Raw genomic sequence first — 23,558 nt, forward strand, 5'->3', positions numbered from 1 at the left:
GTCTAAAAATCAGCACATGAAACTTAGTCATTTGCAACCTACTTTCCCTTCTGTGGTTTTTTTTTTCCCCTGCAGTTCCTGTATTACATGGTATTTTGTGCAGCCTGCAATTTCTTCCTTGCCTGGGGTCCCACTCCGGCGTGTGATCTGGGCAGGGTGCCTGGGGCTCACAGGACAGGGGAGGGGAAGCTGCTGTGCAGTTACAGCAGAAGAAAGGGTGCTGTCCTTGCTGGGCACCACCTTCTCCAGCTCCCTTACCCTGCCAACTAGAGGCACCGCTACGCCCTGTCACATGACGTGTCATTGACAAGGTTCTGTAGTTTGCTGATTTTATTCTGCTATTCCTGTTGTGTATTTAAGGTCATTAATTTTCTTTTAAAAATGAGGACCAGTGGAGAAAAAGGATTGTTTGATGGGGGGTAGGATGTAGTATTTTTGATATTTTGAATATCAAGCTATTAAAACAAGCTGACAATATCAAATGTGTAGAGAGAAGAATGATTTACATACCACAGAGTATTACTTTTGGAAGACATTTAGAATCCAGGATTTATCTTACAGCCATGTCTATAACTGTAAGGCATTTTCTTAAACGTGTCTATGACAGTCTTAGTTTTTTTATAACCACCTTGCTCAGCATCATGTTTCAATCAGAATCTTTAAGGCAGTTGGTTTGCTTTCAATATTTCCCCCAAGTATGAGCAATACAGAAGCTAATATAATGTGTGACATAATTTCTGTATTTAAAATTTTCTTACATTTTCTTCTACTGTGAGAGAATTTCTCAACAATCCTAACAAGTTTTTTCACTGTCTTTGTTTTCTCTCTTTTGTTGTTGTACTATCTTTGTAGTCCCATTGTACTTTAGTCCTCAATTTTCTATCTGATGCTAGTCTCTGGTTGTGGTAGGAGACTAATCTTTTCTTTCATCCATAATAGAAATTTTCAAGGGACTTCTAACTACTCTGCTATAGTTTGTTTATTTTTAGATGTGTTTTTAACAATACGGAATTAAAATGCGTTCAGTTGTGAGGTGGATTATTAATATTATTATTTTTTTAATTTTGTTTTAATTGACTGGTGATTGTTTAGATTTATCCATTGAGCATTTTCAAACTGACTATAAGCATGTTACTTGTGATGAGCTCTGTATTGAATATTAAATTAATGTTGAAAGACTGGTAGAAGATCATTTAAATACCAGATTAACATTGCCTACAATGTAAAATAGCAGAAAAGCATACAAAGGACTTATGAAAGAATAGACTGCTGAATAAAAGTTCATTAAACCCAGCTAGATCTTTTTTGCATTGCTTTTAACATCAATTTTAATTTGCTTTTAATGTATAGTCATTAAATATATTAATGAACTGTTCTAACTCTGTTTTTATTTCTTATTAGTTTAATTCCTGCTCTCTTTGTTTGATTATTCTTTCATTACTGTAACTTTTTTTTAAAGAAAAGTATCTTATTTTAAGCTCTATTAATTTAATCTTTTATTGAACACATATAGCAATTGTTCACTAACAAGAAATATTGAAAAAAGCCCTAGTAAAACTTGCAGTATTTTAAAAGCATGGAGGAACTTAGTATGTCTTTTTCAGGTAGATTTGACTATGGATTTTTAAAATCTGAATAGAACAATATTTGGCCCCCTCTCTTCCGATACTTAATAGGTGTGTGCTCATCACAAACACTGATGGTGTCATTACCCTGCAGCTAAAACTGCTCTTGGAATGTAGCTAGTATAGTAGCTCTCTTTAAAACATACCTGAAATCCCTTCTTTTTACCCATTGAATGCCTGGCTTATCTGTAAAGAAAGCAAACCGTAAAGGTACTTCATTTAGTAGCAATACAGCTTTGATACTGTGTGTAAACAAAGAGAATTGTACTCCAAATTTAATTTCCAAAGTCTTATAGTTATTTTTATAAGGTGGGAAGGTAGCACAAGGTTGAAGCAACCTGTATGGGAAAAGTGACTGCATGGTGTCTACATATATACTTCAAATGCTGCCTCAGTTCTGCTTCCATTTAGAATACAACAATTAGTCTTTTTTACCTTCAAAAAATTCTGGATATAAACACTTTAAAGATTATGACCTTTCAGGGATTACAGTGAAAACAAGAGAAAAGTAATGTTGTAGACTTTTGTGGCATTTTGCATTACTCTATAAAAGATCCTTTTGAGCTTTAAGTACAGGAAGTTCCAAGGAAAAAACACTTAACTTTGTAGCATTTGAGCCTGGTACCTTTCGAACATACTGGGCACAGAAGCACTACACCTGTTCTGTTGGATCGCTACTTCTGGTGGGTAAGAGGAGTGAAAATACAGAGGCCAGTTTTGATCTTCTCTTGTTGCTCAGTTCAGTTTTGCTGTCCAGCAATGAGAGCACATGGTATGGCACAAACCTGAAAGGGTGCCATTTGCCCAGCTGTACTTCTGTAGAAAGTGGCTGATACATTGGATCTGTAGGTTCTCATTAGCCTGGCATGGTGCATTATTATGTCCTCGCTGTTACTGCAGTTGACATGTGCATGAGAGGCTGTATCTAAAGTTCTTTGGTCTAAGGTGCTGCAAGGTGCCATCAGCCTGTGGGCAGCTGGGTGAGATACCCTGCACGCTCGCTGTGGAACAGCTTGCTCCAGCTGAAGGGGAGCCTGGTCACCAACCACGCTGGTTTAGAGAAGACAGGGACCAGGAAAAACAGCCTTACTAAGCCTAAGCAAACCTCTGTCTAGTTATCCTGTCACCAGCATGGTGGTGGAATGGCTAGGGAAAAATAAATATAAATTAACAATGTAAGAATATTATAATCATTTCCAAGCCTACTCCCCCAGCTCCCAGCAGTTCCTAAAGTGAGAGGTGGTGTCTTTGTATTTAATAAAACTTGATCAAATATTCTTCGGTAAGTTTTCCAGTTGTCTTAAGGTTAATATAAACTTTAGCTTCCTCAGCATCACATGCCAAGAAACTGCACATTTTGTCTGTCCTATATGCCTGTTGCATCAATGTCCTCTAGACTTTTTACTGTGATACCAGTGAACACTTAGTCTCTGTGCACTCTGTACTTTGTCCATCCAGGAGTGTGTCGATCTTCATAATGTTCCCACAATGTTGTTCTTTTTCCAAACTGAAAGGTATTCCTCATGGTTCTTCTCTCCACCTTTTTTTTTTTTTTTTTTTTCCTTTTCTTGTTTTACCCCTTTTGAGAGGGGTAGACCACCATCGTGTGTTAATACTCGAGGTATGGTCATGCTATACTTTTACATGGGGGCATATTTGGTTGATTGCTACCAGCTACATAAAGCATGTCCAAGCCTGGGGAGTTTCCAGTACAACATTAGTGGGATTCAGGCTAAACTGTACTTGAGATCCTGGAGTAACTCTTCTGTGAGAGAGTGTTTAGTACAACTCATTACCTCCGAACAAAAGCAGCTGACCATGGTGTACAGCTACAGCTACATCCTAGAAAGGTTAACAGCATCCAAGCATGTTCTCTGTGACATCTCAAAGGACATCTGAGACGAGAATTAAGGGGAGGGGAGTCATAATGGGATTGAGAGTTACTTGCACTGGAACATGTGATATATTTTGGGAAGGGTTGCTAGAATGCTTCATGCTGTAGCGTGCTGGGAGTGATCAATGACCACCACTTTACTGTTGGGTTTTGGTCCATGGTCAAAGAAGTTATTTTCTAAGGCTTTAAACTCTGGGTTTTAGTCTTGCAGTTTTCTGGTTAGCCATTTGCCGTACGGATCCACCTTTAAAGGATATGTAGTACAATTTGCTATACACCAGTGTGTCTCAGCTGTCAGTTGTGCTCATTAGTTGCAGGCTGTGCAACCAATTTGTAGTTTCTGTCTTTTAGTATACAGCAGTCAGCTCATTGTTTACTAAGACGATGTTTTGTTTAAGCTTTTACAAACTAATAAAATAATGTTTTTTAAGCAGGATGTGTTTTGATTAAGATGAAGCAACCATTATCCATTAATGAGTACTTTATATGTGGTTTGCTTATTAGGATTTTAGGGTTTCTTTTCTGCAGTATTAGCTATTTAATCATTAAAAAATAATTAGGATTAGATAGATATATTATTTTTGTTAGTTTTAGAATTTGATCTTTCTCAATTTTAAGTGGGTTGTTCTTCCAAACTAAATGTAGCATTTATAACGTCTAAATATATTTTTATACATTGTAGTATTATCTCTATTGTTTGCAAACGTATAAGTTACTGCAGTCACATGGAAATTGGTGAAAGATTTGATGACTGTATTAGTCATTTTATGTGACCTTTTTTTTAAAAAAAAAAACAAACGTTTCAACACGTTTTGTAATTTGGCCTTCCTAGGGAAATAAGTCTGAAGGTACAAAAATCAGCCTTCCTAGTAGTTACCACTGATGTTAGTCAAAACTCCAGTTTGCTGAAGTTCCCAATCTCGTATCATCTGCACACTTTATAAGATGAGCTTAGACTTAGTAGAACTTCATGTGACAGTTTATAAACTTTTGGGTTTATACCAACAGATGGGTAAGTAATGAAAACTAAATTTTGCTTACATATGCTGAAGCTAGTATTTATGCTTATATTTTAGTACAGTAAAATATTTTTTTTACAAGTTGATGCACAAGTATAACTTGTAATTCATCAAAGCATATATGAAACCAATGAATCAAGCCCAAGTTTGGGGACATTGGTGAATTCTAGAAATTATGATATAGAAGCAGCTCTTAAGCATTAATCCACATGAAATGCTCCTGGTGTTAACTTACAGTAACTGGAAATTATATACTGTTCACATTGTGTCTTATTCCTGACTTGGTGTGCTGTTTTAATGTCTAGCAAATAAAAATATATCTCAAAAATTCACTCTTCCCTGCCATTGTTGGTTTGTGAAGCAGTGATTACGTTTTCAATACTGAATCCGATGAAGTTGCTTGAAAATCTTGAAGGCAGTGAACTGAAATTCTTAGGTGAATCATATTCTTTTAATGAAATGTAGTGAATTAAATTGCCTTTCTTTTCAGAGTAACATGTGAAGTGGTTACACAGCCAGCACGATGCTGTGTCTGAGTCTTAGTATGAAATGGTACAAGAAGAAGCTGCGACTCTCTGAAAATTATCATTCAAAGATCATACCACTTTTTTTCTGACAAACAGTCAAAATAATTTGTCCTTGTGCTGGCTCATGGCTTTCTTTAGAAGCCCCGTGGTGCTCAGCTTGGGGCTCAGGAAGGCTTGAGCTCTTTGAACGGGAGCAGATAAGGGACAAGGCAGCAGGGCTGGGGCCTCACTGCCCAGCTCCCAATTCCATCTGAGCAAGGCAAGCCCAGAGATAGTAACTAGGTTCAACCAAGAGTGAAGATCATAAGTCCAAATCATGGCGAGGAGGTAGGTGCCAGATCAAGTTGGAAAGTCAATCCACGGGTCAGGATCCCTTCCAGCAATTGCTGGGTACATCCACACTGGCAAGTCAGGACTGAGGTCAAATCAGTCTACAGGTTGAGGTCCAGATCAAGGATGTCTGTGGCTAGGCTTAGCTTAACTGGAGACCAGTGTTCCTCTGTCACACCTCATGCAGGAGCTAAAAGCCCTAGGCTATGCTTAAATAGAGCTTCTGGGCCTGTGGATGCCTGTAGGTGGAACCCCCAGGTGAGGCTGGTAAGGGCTGTTAGGGTTTATGAGTGTGCTCAAGGCCCTGGCACATCAATCACCATCTCTTCATCCACAGCACCAGTCGTTTCATCACGTAAGGTTGTGAAGTTGTTCAGGCATGGTTTCCTCTTCACAACAACATGCTAGCTAATCCCAGTCTACCTTCTTGTTCTTCACTGGATTTGAAATAGCTTCTAGGAGGATTTGCACTACTACCTTCCTAGGAATCAAGGTGAAGTTGTCTTCCTTGAAGATAGGAGTGACATGCTTTCTTCCAGATCTGAAGACCCTCCCCTGATCACCATGAGCTTTCAGAGATAATTGTGAGTGGCCTTGTAGAGATAACAGCAAGCTCTCTCTGCTCTTATGGTTGCCATCCTGTTGTGTCCTTGCATTGTACCTTCAACTGGAGCTCTGCTGAGGTCTCTGACAGCCTAATGAGAAAATAGTATGCTAAATCTTTTGCATCTGAGACCATCTTCAGATATTCTGATTTAGGAAAGGCAAAGAAAAATCTATTGATCTGGATTGTGTGGTATGCAAATGTGGAGAGAATATAAGTCAAAAGACAATTTTTGATGTGGAAATGGCAGATTGCTTTAGGAAAAAAAGCAAAACATTTTCTTAACAAGAACAACATTCATCCCTTATGTAACACTGCTGATTTTTGTGGTGGTTTGAAGGTAAGACATTGGTTCCAGTTTCAGAACTAGGAACTAATGAAGTTCCTTTTCTGTGGTAAACTCTTGCTAACAAAGGGAACACTTCAAATTTATTACCTTCTCTCTTTAGGATAAAGCCAGATGCTGCAAGTTATTTTCATATTATCTGAAAGGCTGTAGCTTCTCAAACCAGAATGGGATGAAAGAAAATATTGAGATTTTGTTGGAGGTGAAAATAATTTTTCCAGGAGATAATCTCTGGGGCTCTGGCAGTGCTTATACAATTAGTGTGCACTGCTTTAGCCTGTTTTGTGCAAAACATTTTTCTGTTATTTGACAGGCAATAAGTATTTTCAGCACAGAAACCTATAGAAACATATATACATGTTTGTAACTGCAGTGGGGATACATCTGCCCTCAGCCACACAGGCAATGTTGGCAGCTCCACAAAACACAAAAAACCACATACAACTGTTTTCTTTGTCAGCCTATGAAGTAGTTCTGATGAAGACTCTTTCAGAGTAGGAATAGAACAAGAGTAACAAATATTTATTTTCTGTCAAGCATAAATTTATTTTATATTCATTGATATTTTACTTTGCATCTGGGTCTGCATTTGCCTTCCTGAAGATGGTTGCTTCATGCACAACTTATGCCTCTGATAGTACTGATTCAGGATTCCAGGACTGATTCAGCCTCTCAAACATTTTTTTTTTCAGTGCTGCCCAGCTAGCTGTCTCTAATAGCCGTTACTCTTGCTGCCCCTTGCTTTTATGGAAGAGTGCCTTGTAAAGGACCACTTTGAAGCAATTCACTGTCCACTTTTGTGTTACCTCCACAGACACTATCTACACTACCTGCACAGTACAAACTCAAGTATCTTTCTTCTATTACAGAAGTAAAGTGGAGATGGAGGAAGATGAAGAAATCTGTAGGAAGACAAAAAAAAAGTCACAATTTTGAATGCATACAGAACTGCAAACCAAGGAAACTCCAGAGCAACTAACTAAAAAGACTAAACAAGTTAACTGAATTCAGGAGCACTAACAAAGCCCAAAGCAGGAATTTTTAAGCTTTGACCAGAGGAAGCCAAGTTCCTTACTCATTGCAGTCTTCTGCTGGCACTTTAAGCCATTACCCATTTTGTCCCTCTTCTGGCATTTTAAGCAATGAAGTGTTGTGTTATCTTCTACCTGCCCTATTGTGTGACCCTTACATGAGGCTGCCCTCATGCTGGCTTGCATGGGGCCTCATGGGGCCAGCATTTAAAGAGCTCTCCTGCGAACTGCTAATCATACTCTCTCTTATGCTTTCGCTTCAAGAAGTCATGATGGCAGGGGCCAAACCTGTCTTTGTGCTCTTGCAAAAGCCAGACCTACTGGTGTTGCCCATCTAACTAGTCTTTCAGAGGCTGGAGTTTACCTCATAAATCCTGCCTGGCAATTTTGAAGTCTTCTGTTACAGTGTCCATAGCTATTTGCCATGAAGCCTGTTGTTTGGAGTCTCGAGGCAGTCTTGGAACATCTTAATCAGATCCATGTGTAGAAGAAAAGAGAGAATGCATGTTAGTTTTTGTTAGGATCTGACAACACATAATGCACCACCGAATTAGCTACTGTACTAGCCTCCTATGACAGAAGTGTCCAAATAGTAAGTTCTTCAGCTTTGTTCATGGATATCTAAGATGCTTTTGCAGGCTGTCTTAGAAAGTTGCTTGGAGAGAAGTTCTGTGCAGAGTGATAAAATTGTGCTGGAATGAATTTGGGAGAGGTGGAAGAGCTTGGATTGGCCTGTGTTGTTCTTCAGCCTACCACAGCCTACCACAGCTTGTAGAAATGTCCGACAATGGGAGTGGGGAAGGAAAGGAGTCAGTGTGTGTGCTCTTTTAGAGCCGTTGGATAGTGGCTGCTTCCTAGTTGGATTTTGTCATTTCCTCAAAGAGGAGAGGAGATTGAAAAACTTCGTCTGCAGAAGGTGGTGAATAGTAAAGTACCAGAGTGCGCTGATCAGATTGGGATATTCAGAGTAGATGTAATGAGTAGATTGGTAGTGTAATGAGTACATGAGTAGTGAGTACACTAATGCGTACATGAGTATTGAGTACAGTGGCAGACAGCTGATAAACGCTTATGTGAACACGTTTAACTGGTGAGTAGAACAGAGCAGGGACTGTTCTCCAGCCCCAGTGGTAAGCATGGCTATTGTCCATACACTTAAACTCATCTGAGATACACATTAAATAAGGAAAAATAGGGAAGGAAAAATAAACTTAATGTGTATGTAGATTTACAGATTTGGGAAACGGTGTTTGAAAGATTGATTTACATAACTGAAAAGTAAACTAAACCCACGATTGTATTTGGCGCTGGTAACTGCTTCCCTGAGATACACATATGCATGCTGCAGCATCCTTCTCTGATTGAGAAAGTATGGTGTGTGGGAGAGACTGCTCCAGGTCGTTTTTTAGTGTAGTATTACTTTGTATCTTCATGATGTAATGCCAAATCTTTCTAATGGCCGGCTGTAATATTAAAAGATAGGTTGCAGGGTGCAACTTACTTTGCTGTGAAAGGTAGCTTGCATTAGCAACTGAAACCGGTGGGTTTTAAGTAGGAATTTTCTTTTTGTATGAGATTATTTTTCTTGTGGAGAGTAACAATTGTATTCATTCCATGCAATTAAAAACTTGCAAGTCAAATGCACTTCCCACATTGTTCATGCTGCTGCCTAGGAGCACCCATGATGTAATTTTTCTATTAGCTTAGAACATGCTAGGTTCAAAACAGGCATCCTTTATAAATACAGGTGGGAGATGAAAAACATTAGAGAAGGGAAACTATTTTTTGTTGCTACATGTACATCAGAATTTGTAAAAACTGATTGTATTTTCATGGAACTATTTCTACTTTATCCATAGTGTTCCAACACTATTTCAGTCAAATTTGGGAATGAAGTCAGAAATTAATAAATATGATAACAGTATGACCGTAGTCATCTTGAAATCAGAATATTCTTTCCTTCCTATTACTGGTAACCTCTTTTTGTACGTAGGAACGTCTGCCGGTTTTAGCAAAGGCGTAGATGCGGTGCTTAGGGACATGTTTTATTGATGGACTTGGCAGTCCTGGGTTAACAATTGGACTTGACGATCTCAAAGGTCTTTTCCAGCCTAAATGATTCTATGATTCTGTGATGTATTTCAATAACAGACTCACAGCTTTAGGTCTTTTCTAAAATATGTAGAAATGTAATGTGCAAACTGTAAACCAATCTGTAAGAAATGTGTTAAATAAAAAATCTTCTAATAAGGCAGAGATATAGGTAGTAATAGACAAGCTTATAATGGAAACAGCATTATTGCCAGTTTAGTGGACTTGTATTTGTCTTCATGTTCACAGTATTAAACCCATTTGATTTTTAAAATAGGTTCTTTGGAAGGGAAGACTGTCATGTTCACTGCTGGAATTTAATTTTCCCTCTATGCATTCACAACCTAAACCCTGCTTTTTGTGTGGTGCACAGAATATGTAGGTTCATCCCTAAAGCAAAACCTCTAGAGAATATTCTGAACCCAGGAAAGAGTAAATTAGAATATAAGCAATAAAGATACTTCAAAGTCTGTCAGAAAATGATAATATGGAAATTAAATTTTTTAGTCAAATATTATGTAGAGGTTTAAATTGTAATTCAGTTAAAATAACATTTACCTTAGATGCACAGTATTCTAACTATAAAAAAGCTTATGGAGCTATTGCAGTTCACGTTGTGTCTTGTGCCTGCTGTAGTTGCACTTTTTACTTCTAGAAAAAGTTATCCTGCTAATTAGCATGCTTTATCAGCAGTTTTAATATCTGTTTTCTCCGCTGAAGTTAATCAGCCAAAGTGAAAACACTTCATCTGTGCGAATGTTTTTTAAAGTGTTGCAAAATGCCTTTGATATATGCAGTTACACAGGTCAGATAGATAGGAGTTTGAAGAACATGTATCTGAAAGTACAGATGCCATCTAGAGCCATGCCAGTGAACCAAACCAATCTCCCCTTCCCTGCATGCTCAATCCTTCTTTCAGCAGTTGAGTAACAAAAAAACTTCTAGAGAGTCTATAAGGCCGTTTGACATCCAGGTCCTAAAAATATTCAGGGAGGACAAGGCCATTGCACAGAAACAATTTATCCCTCTTCAGTGAAGAAGAAACTGAAGAAATTCCCACATTAAAAGTCTTCTCAGAAGGATGAGGGAAGGAGAGCATATATGGGTTGGTATTAAATAGACCTTCATTTCTGAAGACCATAAGGTAGCAAATGTGAAAATAAACTTTAAAATAGGGTTCCAGAAAGGCTCAGAGAAACTGTAGATCTGTAAACTCAGTTTCTTCATGAGGCAAAAACTGAAGCTGTAAGAATAGATAATGGAATAAATTAATTCTGTTTTGAAAGAAGTAAAAGGTAAAGGGAAGTCTTTCCTTAGAAATGTCTTGAAGTTGTCTGAAGGCAACAACAAACATGTGGATGAGGCTGATTTAAATGATAGCTCTACTTGGATTTCCAAAAGGCCTTTGAAAGAGTCCTTTGCCCAAACCTTTTTAATGAAATGAGTAGCTGGGAGGGAAGATCCATGCATGGATAAATAGTTCTTTAAAAGACAAGGAACAGAAGGTAGGAGTGAATGGTAGGTTCTTGATTCAGACTTAAAGAATAGAACAAGTGTGCAAGCATGGAAAATGTCTCTTCCCTGAACAAATACCTCCATTTGTTTCATCATTGCTTTCAGCTAGTTTATGAGTAATAGCCTATTCTATTAACGCTGTGTAGTATTTTAGATGTCTATAATGTATAACCACATGCTGCTATATAGAGGTTGTCACTAATACGGGTATGAATGTGAGGTACTGTGCTAACTTTTGAGGTGTTACTCAAAATATATCCCCACAAAACATGTGACTTAGAAAAAACTGGTTCAGGAGTGTGACCTGACTAATGATATCTTGGGAATTTTGAGGCATGAAGGGGAGAAAATAGCACCTTTTGTGAAAAGATACAATGAGTTGGCGGCAGCAGCATGAAATTTTAGTATTTACTTCATTCCTTCCTGAATGTAAACCAAATTAAGTACTTTCTTTGTCCTGACTTGCTGACTTTTGACAGCATTTGCCTGACAGCAGAAAATTGAACTTTGTTTCCTGTTAGATGCCTTACAGTTAAGAATTAACCCAAATGCTGATTGGTGATCTCAATATAGTTCAAAAAGGCAACCAAAGTCTTAAAAAAAACATTACAAACACATGTGAGCGTGTCATCAGTAGAACCTTTGGCTTGGAGAACATTCTGGAATCAGTTTAATCCAGTTCTGTATGTCATCACTTTCCTTGGTTATACACCAAGGTCATTATTCTCCCTTCAGCTCCATATTATTCTTTGCAAAGTACCGAGCCGAAGACCACTGTTTCCTAGCACAGGCTGCCAAATTATGAAAAATGAACTTGATAAAAGTTTGTCATAGTCATCAGACAGGCAGAACAAATATTTAAGGAATATTTTCTATTAAAAAGCTTATCCAGTTCATTATGAATACTGATAGAGAAAAATATCACCAAAGAACAGATTCTTACATAAATCATAATTTCATTTAGTTAGAGATCATAGAAAATACTATTTCAAAATGTCTAATTTCTGTTGTCTAGCAATTAGGTTAAAACATGTTGTCAACAGTTTGCAATGCAATAGAAAAAATACATTGAGTATATGTTCTTACTGTAATTTATTCATGTACTACTAAACTGTCCATTGATTTTAATTTTGTTATATATTGATAACTCAGAGTATGTAGCATATGTAATATGCAGTGCAGTTACACACAATATAAACTAAAGTGATTGGGGAAGAAAGCTGAATTCATCGTTATGGTTTTGAGGGTAATCTCATTTCCAGTTAGGCATGTCACAAGTTAGTATATTAGTACAGAGCTCGTATGTGATTATCAGTTCATTTATCTGTCTGTCCTGATTTCTCCTGGTATCTTTTGAATCTCTAGATGAATGTCTGTAAAACTTTTGAGAAGGTGAGGTGTTCAGAGATATATCAAGAAATTTCATGAGGGCTGGTAAATCATAATATCAATAATCTTCATTAAGGTTGGTAGATAGTACAGGAGAGAGAGCCTAGTAGTAGTCCTGCTGAGGGAAAGGAGACATCTACTGTTAGACATTTAACCTGGCAGCATATTTCTGGTCTTGTAAGTAAATATAGTAGTATTACAGATTTTAGTCTCTTTTTTAAGAGTGAGGCAGATTAATTTCTTGGAAATGGCTGAGGGTATTACAAAAATTAGACATGTGACTATTTCTGCAGTATATCAAAGACTGATGTATTGCCCCATTATTATTTTTTTTTAAGTAAACTGTTTAAATATTATGGTATTAAATGTCATTTTTCTTATAGCACTGTAGTACTCATTCCTATATCAGATCCTGGAGCTAGAAATGAATCTCTGGGATAACATTTTAGTTTTTAAGATGAGTGAGAGTATCAGTTGTTTACAGGTTCTACTTCCAAAACTCAAGTCAAACCCAAAGTTATTCTTAGTTTTGACTAAATAAATATCTAAATAGATTTGATTTTTTTTTTGTTTGTGTATTTCAACTAATTGTATATTCAAATGTGTTTGAGCAGTTTTAATAGTAAAGAAATAAAATGATCCCAGAGGCACATGTGAACACAAAAAGACCTCTCTGCAGGCAGGAAGGGCAATGCGGTGGCTGGCTGGTCTCTTCTGAACGATGAGAGTATGAGTTCCTCTCTGGCAAAAGAAAATATTTTAGATTCAAAATATGAAGTGTCATTTATTAGAGTCAATGATATTGATTATGTGTATTACACAGAAGTGATCTAAAGGGGCCATAACTCTTAATTCTTCTTTGTAGTATATTTTTCCTGGTTTTGATTCGGGAGCTTACAGTTTATGATCTGTTTTCATCTACACTGGCATACACATAGTCTCTGTCCATGCACAGAGCCAACTAAAATAAATCCAGTCGTTCCACAGAACAGCCTGGAGCTATGACAAACTGCAATCTGTAGTAATGATAAAAAGAAAATCGCATCAGATAACATAGATATTACAGAAAAGGAATATATCGGTGGTGCCCACAATGCTCTGACTGCAAAAAATACAAAGAGGATAAATTAGAAGACAGCGCCACAACTTCCTGGCTTGTAAAATGACATCAATTTCCCTTCCACAAAGGGACTTTTTACTAAGTTTATTTTAGCACTGAAAATATGGTGCAGTTTTTTGATGTCTTGAATAATGAGTAATTCAAATTCTTACTATTTTTTTCATTCTCAGTTATGTTAATAAATCTTAGGTTATTGGGTGTTTTGGGCATTTTCTTATTTTTTTAATTGTGTTGTTTCTTGCAAAATTGCATTTGTTTTTCTACTTATCTTTCTGAAAAACATTTGAGATTCTCCTTGATACAGAAAAAGGGTCTGAGGATACTAGAGCTTCCTGTTTCTTCTCTTCATTTGTAGTGTGTTCTTATTGTAGCCTTCATGAATATTTTAGGATTGAAATACCTTTTACCTTTCAAACTATTAAACATAATGTTGCAGTCATTAAAGAAATTGATTTTTGCTGTTAATTCGTGAGTATTTGTGATACAGCCCTCAAATAAGTCATCTCACTAAGACAAATACAGGAAAAGGCCAGTTGTTACACAGTGTAACTGGAAATGGTGGACCAGGCACCACTTGACCACTAGTTTTAGGCTTGTTTGAGGAGTTGGAAGCAAGTAAGGAAATAAATGGACAAAAGGATAGAAATCCGTAGGAATCCAGCCTTCATTAATTTTGTTACTCCCCCAAACTGCTTGTTTTTGAAACAGTGGTTGCCGTATGGGCAAACTGTCTCCTGTTTTTGATTCTGTCAACTTTGTGAGCTATCACATGGCTATAGGTATTGCTGACACTGAAATGTGTTATACTTTAGTATATACTTTATACTTTGAAGTATATACTTTAGTATGAGTGTTGGAACTCCTCACTTTGGACTTCCCTAAGTCTGGAAATGTGAAAGAAAAAAATTCAGCATCATACAACTGGCCAGAGCTCCATGGGCAAGAGTGTTGCATGGAGTAGATGGAGAGCCTTCTGAACACACGTTCTTAAAATTATGGTATTTGGCATAGTACATGGTGACCATATGAATGGCTGGTTTACATGGTGTCTAATCATTTCCTTTTAAATGCTGCTTTTCAGTTTCTACCCAGTGGTGTTCTTTCCAGCTTAATTTTGTCTGAGTCTAAAACGGTACAGGTTCCAAAGAGGTATAGACTTGTTGCCTAGCTTGGCTAGCCACACCACAAACTATCAAATGAAAGATCAGATGGGGGCAGAAATGATTCATCTTTTCAGAGCTAAAGAATTTGCACCTTGGCAGTGACACAAGAATTCTTTTTTCTCCCATTAATTTCCATGCAGACGTTATAAATTAATAGCCTTTCTTTCCCACCCCTCAGCTTCCATTTCCTCAGCTTTCTTATCCAGAAGCAAAGTAGAATCTAATGATTGACAAAGTTAGTTGTTTGTGTTGGGGGTTTTTTTGGTAATAATTCTGTTCATGCAAGAATTGAAGGAAGGATCTGTACAATATCAAAGAAGAAAAAAATGTGACAAAATAACTTATAAACTGGAGGCTTTCCATGTAGGGAAACTCTGCAGAGAACTGATTTTTATATTCAGTATTTGAACAGCAGTTACTAAGATATTTAAAAAAATCTTTATGCTTCAGTTCAGAATCAGCAGCCTATAATTCTTCTATTTTTATATAGCAAGGTACTTCCTTGTATACCTATACTTTGTAAGCAGCTTTCATCAGTTGAACTTATATATAATAATTCTTTTTGAGCAACGCAGTGAACTTCAGTAGTCTCTGGAGAAATTAGTCATAGTTACTTAACTTTGTCTTCATTTGCTTTTAAATACAGCCTATTTTGGTAGTTAAGCACTAGACATCAGATTATATTCACCGATACTGAAAAATATGTGTGCTTGAATGTAAAAATACAGTCTAGAACATGCCCCATTGCCTGGAAGTGCATACAGTTTTCTGTAGGTTGAAAGAGATGGAAGAGAAATCGGGCATGATAATGTTCCTTAAGTGATTAGAGGTGCAAGCTGGTACTTGGAGTACCTAGAGATACTTCCCGGTGGTATCGTAGTGTTCCTTGCATTAATTTTTGACTCATACTTAGATCACCTTCTGTAGGAATTAAATTTATTAATTGATTAAGCAGAAACTTCACCACAGTGTGCACTTAATGGATATATCTAAAGGGGTGCAGATGGCCCAGGAGATAGCCTTACCTCTCCACTGAATATACAGAGAGATTAGAACTTCTGCTGTGTGACTCAGTGTTTCTGTATGGTGAATTGAGTGGGAGCTTACTAGAATTTATGTATATTGTAGGGTGGGCTTTTTTCATACAGTGCCTGTTTGTAAATGAGATGAGCCAGTTCATCCAACACTGTCTTTGAGGTCACCGTGGTCTTTTTCAGCTGTTGAGTTACCATCATTAGTGACACCCTTTTCCAGAGAGCAGGCTTGTCCTCCTTGACAGAAGCCCTAACCATGTGTGTATTCTATTCAGGTGCCCTTTAATTCCTTTATAGAAGTTCTCGGTTGCGGTTTTACCTGCACAGTTGTTAGGAGCTCTCGCAGCAAGATGCAGTGTTTCTGACCAGAAGATCCACCACATCTCTTATTATGCAACATTCACCTCGAGTTGAGAGGAGGAGGAAAAGAGAAAGAGCTGCAGAGTCCTCGCCTAGAGAAATGACAAGGTAGAAGACTGGTCTGACTCAGGATTGCATTCCAAGTGCATCAGTACAGGTGGGATTCACAGCGTGAGGTCTTCTTAGAGCAGGTGCCTGAAGAGGATGAACTTTTTGCACAGTTGCATACTGACAAGAGTATTTGCTTGGGAAGCGGGAAGCTCAGTTAATTTTTTGGAGATGAGGAAACTGTGAACCTGTTCCTTCAGGAAGAGCGCCTATGAGACTTTAAAGCAAACCTGGGATGGAGCTCGTCATATGTTGAAGCTGAAGCACAATGCAGAAGAAAATGCAAGACTTAGGAGAAGAGAGATACTCAGCAAGAATCTATATGTTAGTTATTTTATTTAGCAATGTTAAGTGCATTTTTCATTGAACTGTTTCACTCAACGACTCTTCAGTGATAAGTACAGAAATATTCACTCAAGCCAGACTACATAAGGCAAAAAACCAGCTGGTCTTAGTTAGAAACCAGTTCATCCATTTCATGGAAATTTTTTTCTACATTAATACCGTAGTGACACATTTCTGAATGAAATCCATGCTAGCCACGAAGAATTAATGACATTTTGAACACAGTTTCTATCTACATATTCACTTACAGACTTGTGTGTTACATCTACACTAAGTAGGGCAATGGCTGAGATATCTGAGTTGTTTTGAACAGCCTAATTCATGTACTGGAATCCAGCACAGAGCTTCATGTGGGCTGAATTACCCCATTGAGAATCTGAAAAGCCTGGTTAATTAGCCTCCTTGCCTGTCAGTCACTTGTTTCTATCTATTTTCTCGCTTCGGCTAGTTCAGTCATAAAACTGAAATCTGTTTTTCTTTGGCTATGAAGATGATACTCATAATTTACTCCTTCATGTACCCACCACAGTATTTTATTTTTGTTTTATTTTGATTGGTTATATCCCTGAAGTTTTGCTTTAAATAGTCTATAACTTTATGAAGCTGGACAATGCATTTGGTAAGTTTGTGTGTGGCTTTTCAACAGTGATCTCTACACAGAGATTATGAAAGCACACTGTTGATTTCTGTTCAGTTCAGTGATCATTTGGTTGCTAAAACTTCCCACTGCATATCTGAGAATATTCCATGCCCAGCAATCTTTATTTTCAGGCATTTGTTCTCATTTCATAATTTCATGTCAAGACCCAGCAATGATTGCCATCTGGAACACCCTACCCATGCACTATAATCTGTCACACAGGATCTTCACTCATCCATGTCTCCTAAGAGTACTGTAACATTGCTCACATCAAAGCAGAATCAAGCAGTTGTGATTAAAAACAAATACTAATATTTTGAGTTCAAATGCTTTACTGTACACCGTCATCTCTTATGGTTTCTTAAAGTATTATCTATTGTGAAGTGTTTTATTTAAACTGTTTCTTATCCCTCTACTTCGTAACAGAGGTTCATTGGAGAAAGTGAAATATGTAGATTTTTCTCCTCATTTTTACATTTATGAATTTTAGAAAATTTTAAGAAAGATGTTGTTTTAAAAAAACATTATAATGCCATGATCTTCAAGTCTCAGGGAAAAAAGGAAAAGTTTAACCAAATTGAAAACATCAGACCTTTTTGTGGCAAGGGTGCATAAGGTCCTGCTTTTAGCTTTTTGGAACCATGAGAGGTGAGATGTCAGACATGTCACAAATAAAGGAACATGTATTGCCTGTAATGATGTTATAATTTGTAATTTAAAAGCATTTTTTTAAAACCTTCATTTTAAAGTGTGTATTTATAAAAGGAGCATTAAAAGTCCGTGTATGTTTTGTGAATAAAATGTATTCCTCAAGGAGATCGATTTCTGTTAATAGGACGATTTATCTCTTTTCCCTGAGATACTGTAGTGTACTGTTGGACTTTTTTTCTGACATCTCTGGCTCTTTCACTACTAGTAAATCACAAAAGATTGCCCAATACATAGGTACATCCAAACCAACCAATGCATGACCACTGGGGAAATCTATCATAAACCTCATTATTAGATTAACTGTGGAGAATTAATTAAATTTTAGCCTCCTTTCTTCCTCCTTCCTTTCCAGACCATGAGTACTCTGACATCACGTAGCACTTGTAATCCAGGTTATATGATACACTAGGGCCTTACAGATGGAGACCTGCTCTCACCAGATTGCAGCTGTATCTCAACTTAAGTTCCCTTTCGATATTATCTTTTTTTTATTGAATTAAGAATTGGTTTCATTACTCTGCTGTGTGAGCTAGGATGACTAAATGCTCCTCTTTTTTTTTCAGCAATAAACTGGAGACAGTTGAAAGTACTAGCATTGCCACACACTGCCTTTTCGAAGTTCAAGCACAGGAGAGGCCTGCCTCTGTCCTCTCTTTACTCTCTGAAATGTTCCAGACATTTACTAAGCAAACCTGGATTATTTAAGGGAACTTTTTCTCGTGTTCATGTGTTGTTGTGTACACAGAGCCTAAATTGGACCTTAAATCTTATAGATGAAGTTTTGTGTTTCAGGCATATGTAATTTTTTATTAGTAGTGAAAAGTATATTTAGTAGAGGGATGTCAGATCTCACTACTGAAAACATTGCTTACTATCACCAAGGTTGATATTTCTAGCTGAGTGACAGATAGTGGGTCAGGCTGAGGTAAAATGAAGGTCAGGCTGTTGATGTAGGTGAAACTTCTCACCCCTTAATTGTATGGCACTGCAAAAGAAAATGTCTTGCCAAAAGAACATGGCAATAACATGGTTTCCAATGTTGTTATTAGGAGCTATAGCTATTGTTTTACATCAATAGATTATAATCCCACCTAACTAATACTCAGCAGTAGACAGAGAACTTGCGCTGAATTTCTTTTCAAGAAACTATATGCCTTATTGAGTAGGCAAACATGTTGTTCGTTATCATTCTTATTTAATCCTAAATTAAAATGGTATTGTTGCTTTGGATTTTACCACTAATAATGAAAGCTTTTTGAAAGGTGAACATTTGCTAGAGACCAAACAAAAGCAAAATATATAACTGCATCAATTTTTCATTGCAGGTTAGGATTACGTTCTGTTAATTTAGTTATATAAATTCCTTAACACTTTTTTTTTTTTTTTTTTTAACCTAGATATTGGCAAATGTAATCATTTTTATCTGTGGAAACTTGGCAGGAGCGTACCACAAACACCTCATGGAACTTGCGCTGCAGCAGACTTATCAAGACACATGCAACTGCATCAAATCCCGTATCAAGTTAGAATTTGAGAAGAGGCAACAGGTAAAGTAAGACCCATGTCTGGATCTGTTTTGCTGTTTTCACACTATCCCCCCATTCATCACTGTATAATCCAGTATGCTAATGCAAGAACACTTAAAGAATTACTTAACAAAATGAGTTCCTTAATGAAATACACAAAGTCTTTTGAACAAGGCTGTGCTCAGTTTCCATCTGAATATATTAAGCTATTACAATGATTTGTGTTGTCAATTACATGTTTTCTATAATTTCTTCTGTGAAAATATTTTATGATAAACAAAGTTGAAAATGCTTTATGGATTCTGTTTGCACACTGTCTCTTTTGTTGTCTACATTGAATGAGCTGTGAGATGTACGTGTGCGCTTTGGGAACTTCAGTTCTTCCTGCCCAAGACTGATACTGCAAAATCACTGTGAGAAGGTATTACCGCACTGTGTTTGTAACTGCAATACTGACGAATCATGTGATATAGTTCTAGGGGTCAGGTATGTTAACAGGAGCTAGGGGAATTGCATAATGAGACTATCTGTCATTTATTGTAGCAGCTGAATAAAAGGCTTCTCTGATTGCTTTATATAGTTCTTTTTCTCTTTGCAAGTTCTGTACAGTGCCTATCATCCTGACAGATAGGTGCTTCATTTAAGAGAATTTGAAATACAAATTAGTTCATCAAGTAGTAAAGAAGATAGGTCTGTTTTGCTTTGAAGGTCACCAGACTCAAACTTCTGTGAACTGTTAAGGGTCGGATAATAGAGCCTTCACTGACATGTTTCTGTTGTCAGAAAAAGTGCAGAGGTACACCTTGTATGTCCCAGCTGACCTTAACTGTCCTGTCTGTCTCACAAATACCTGTAGTCATTTTCAATGAAGGTTTTCAAGATCCATCACCAACGCTTTTTTTGCAGAAAAAGCAAATGGAGAGTCCATACCAGGACTTTTAACAGGTCATGTGTGTTCAGAGAGCTAGCCTTAATCTGCTGGGCATTTGGGTTGCATACTGGCTGAAGTTGCTGCAAAAAATTTAAGGTAGTCTTAAGGAGAACATTTCACAGTAAAGGTAGGCTTTGATGATTAGATACAAAATCTGCATAATGCGCTATTGCAGGAGAGGTTGTGTGAGAGCAGTCATTTGTAAGTTTCCTCCTCTGCCTCCATGAGCTATGTGCAGTGAATCAGTAGGCTTTCTAACTGATAGTACACAATGCACATTTTACTATCTGTTGAGAATATGGGTGAGAATATCTCCAGATTTGTTCCAGTGAGACAGCTTGTGAATGCAGAGTAACCAATGCCAGGTTTCTGGGAGCAGTACCACTCCAGACTGGGCAGTTCCTGTGATGTGGGGCTGACGTTACTGCTTCCAGGCTCATGATGACTTTGTGGAATTTGGTTAACACTGTTGCCTGTGCTTAGGCCTCGGCTGCCAGAAGGATATATGCAGACCGTAATCAAAAAGCATAATTCATAGCAGCCATCAAGGTCTCCCTAATTCAGGAGACACCTGAGCTCTTAGTTTCCTGAGCACAGTTGTAAGGGTTTCTACTGTTGGTTGCTTTTTCCTACAGGCATAGGAAATGCATTGGTGTATCTGCAAGAAGCAGAAGCAGGAAGGTGTGTTACTGAACACTGTTGGGGGGTAAGGATGCTGCTTGTAGAAGGCAGTAGTTAGAACAGGCATAGCGCTAGCTGGTGATTTCTGTAAATGAGTATTATTTGCTAAACACTACTAATTTCTATGGAGAGAAATAAGGAAATAGTTTTGGTTTTCTGGCATTTTCTGAAGGTCTTGCAGAAATGGTAGAGAACCCCACAATGGAGAGAAGCAAAAATATCTGGAATTCTGTGCCAGATGCTTCCTCTTTGTGCTTTGTAGGAGTTGTGTTTCTAATACGCTGGACCCCGGCAAGACAGAAAGCAGCAACAGCTATCTTTCATTGATAAATTGTGTAGTTGTTATAGAAAAATGAAAGACATTGTACATAATTTGTTATATATTTGTGTTTTGATAGAAGTAAATATATCACATTAGTTAAGACATCTACACAGCTTTAAGTAGTTTATTGCAGATCTGGATTAATAACAGATCAATGTCTCATGAAATGGAAGTGAATTATTCTATGAACGTTAATGATTTTTTATCCCCAATGAACCATTAACTCATCAGATCTTCTTATATAGATTTCTTTAGCCTTTATCCTCTCAACCCCATAATATGTCCTTTATCTCATGTCACAGTTTTTCCAGCCAAAAAGATGAAGTGCACCTCCTTATGACCATACTTATGAATGCTAGGTATTTAAATGTGAGAAGGTAAATGAGGATTAATTTGATAAGTTTTTGGTTTTTTTTCCCAAGCGTTAACATACTTCTTTGCAGACTTTAGTTCAGAGGTGGATGTGCTGTAGTCTGTCATGTAATACTGCTTGTTTTGCCAAGAATGTAAAAAGTCAATCATATTGCAGACTATTTTTGGAGGAATAGGATCCATTGAAATGGTAGGAGCAGGTGCATTTTAAAAAACATCGAGTTTGATCAAAGCCTTTATTAGCCTGTGAAAGGCTGTAGCATGACCCTTGGTTCTACATCTTTTTAACAAGAAAAATTTAATTTACTTGAGTGAGAAGTAACACAAGCTACTTTTATACAGATGCAAAACATATCTTCTAAATGCTTAGAGCTCCATATCAAATTTGCAATTTTTTTTCCAGATCATGGACATCGTGTCTTTTATAATGGTTTTTGAAAGTTGTACAATTTATATTCCAAATTGTTCCATGGATTTCCTCTTACTTTGTTTGAGAGTAGGCTTATACAACTGTAGACAACTATCGCTTTTCAGCTGGGGTTTTTTTGTGTGTCTTTGAAGAGCCTTTTTGAGAATACCATTTTGATTGTATCAATAAATAGGTATATTGAATTATCACTCAACGTTTATGCCAGAGCACTCAAGAGAAATACCAAAATAATTGTTTTCAAGTGACACCAGTGTACATTAGTATCTGGTGTGATAGGGGTGTGCATATAAATACTGAGGTACAAGTTAGATGCACTGTAGCCACACCACTCTGTATTTCTGTAAGGTACAGCAAAGGCTGGCTGCTCCCCAAGGGATGGGAAGCCATGGTTGATGAGACATCCCAGCAGGGCAGGGACTCACCAGCCAGGATCCTGTCCCGCAGCATGGGGCGAGCTGGGAAAACCTGGTTGCTGGCAGCCAGCATTGAGCAAGAATCCAGAGCACCAGCCAAGTTCGGGGTGGTGAGGCCGGTCTGAGGCCAAGCCAGGAGGTCAACCCACAGCTCAGGGTCAGCCCCAGCAGTTACCAGGCGGGTCCGAGGTGAAGCTGGGAAGTCAGTCCAGAGGCCAGGATCAATAGGGTCCACAGCCAGCTCCTACAGCAGAGCTCCGGAGGGGGCTGAGCTGAAATGGGGCTCCTGGGCCATGGTGGGAGCTTGAGGGTGGAGTTGGTTAGAGGCAGCAAGGCCAGTCAGTGCCCCCAGGGCCTTTACAATTTCATAGTAGTCATACTTGGTCTTGGCTTGGGTTTGCACTATATAATGTGTATTTGCCTGCAGGTGTAGATGGCTAGATGTTCGTGTATATCATGAACCACACCTTTATGTACTGTGGTTTCATAGGGCTGTGTTGGGAAACACTGCACACTCTGCGTTTTATTCCCATTAGTGTACTTCGTTATGAGAGTCACTTTTAAACTTCTGTGGTGAAAGGCAGTATTTTCAGTGCCCACTTTGGTGTTTCTCACACAGCTTTTCTATCTTTTCAGTGTATATAAAAGAGAACCATGAAACTATTCTGACCTCTATTAATTTGCAGCCTTATTTCAAGGTACATATTTAAAATAGCCTCTCATAACGTTATTTGTCTCACTGATACAGCCTGGCTGACAGTTTGTAGGGATGACTCACTAACACTGAGTGCAAGATCTTAACGCTGACAAGCAGTTAGCATAATTACTCTTCTCTCTCTTTTCTGGTGCTTTGCATCACGAGACATGGGAATATACACTGAGAACTTCTTACAACATTGCAGGGGGGTGTTTGTAAGGTGTCGGTGTTCAGTGGGTTCTCTAAAATGCTGTCTTTGAAAAGGAGGCAGTATAATGACAGTTTCAGAAACAACACTAAGGTAGCAGATGAAAATGAATGAGGTTTCAAATCA

General features: G+C 37.8%; 1 protein-coding gene across 2 annotated transcripts in view; it reads left to right on the top strand.

Moving 5' to 3' along the window:
* ADCY2 (adenylate cyclase 2) overlaps positions 1-23,558 on the top strand; it is a 225,080-nt gene that overhangs the window by 87,737 nt on the left and 113,785 nt on the right. For both annotated transcript variants that reach the window (XM_037381364.1, XM_037381363.1), the window contains exon 4: positions 19,250-19,399. In XM_037381364.1, coding sequence (XP_037237261.1) covers positions 19,250-19,399 — 150 coding nt within the window. The remainder of the gene's footprint in view (positions 1-19,249; positions 19,400-23,558) is intronic.

The sequence above is a fragment of the Falco rusticolus genome, chromosome 3 (genome assembly GCF_015220075.1).
Source record: "Falco rusticolus isolate bFalRus1 chromosome 3, bFalRus1.pri, whole genome shotgun sequence".
Classification (NCBI taxonomy): domain Eukaryota; kingdom Metazoa; phylum Chordata; class Aves; order Falconiformes; family Falconidae; genus Falco; species Falco rusticolus.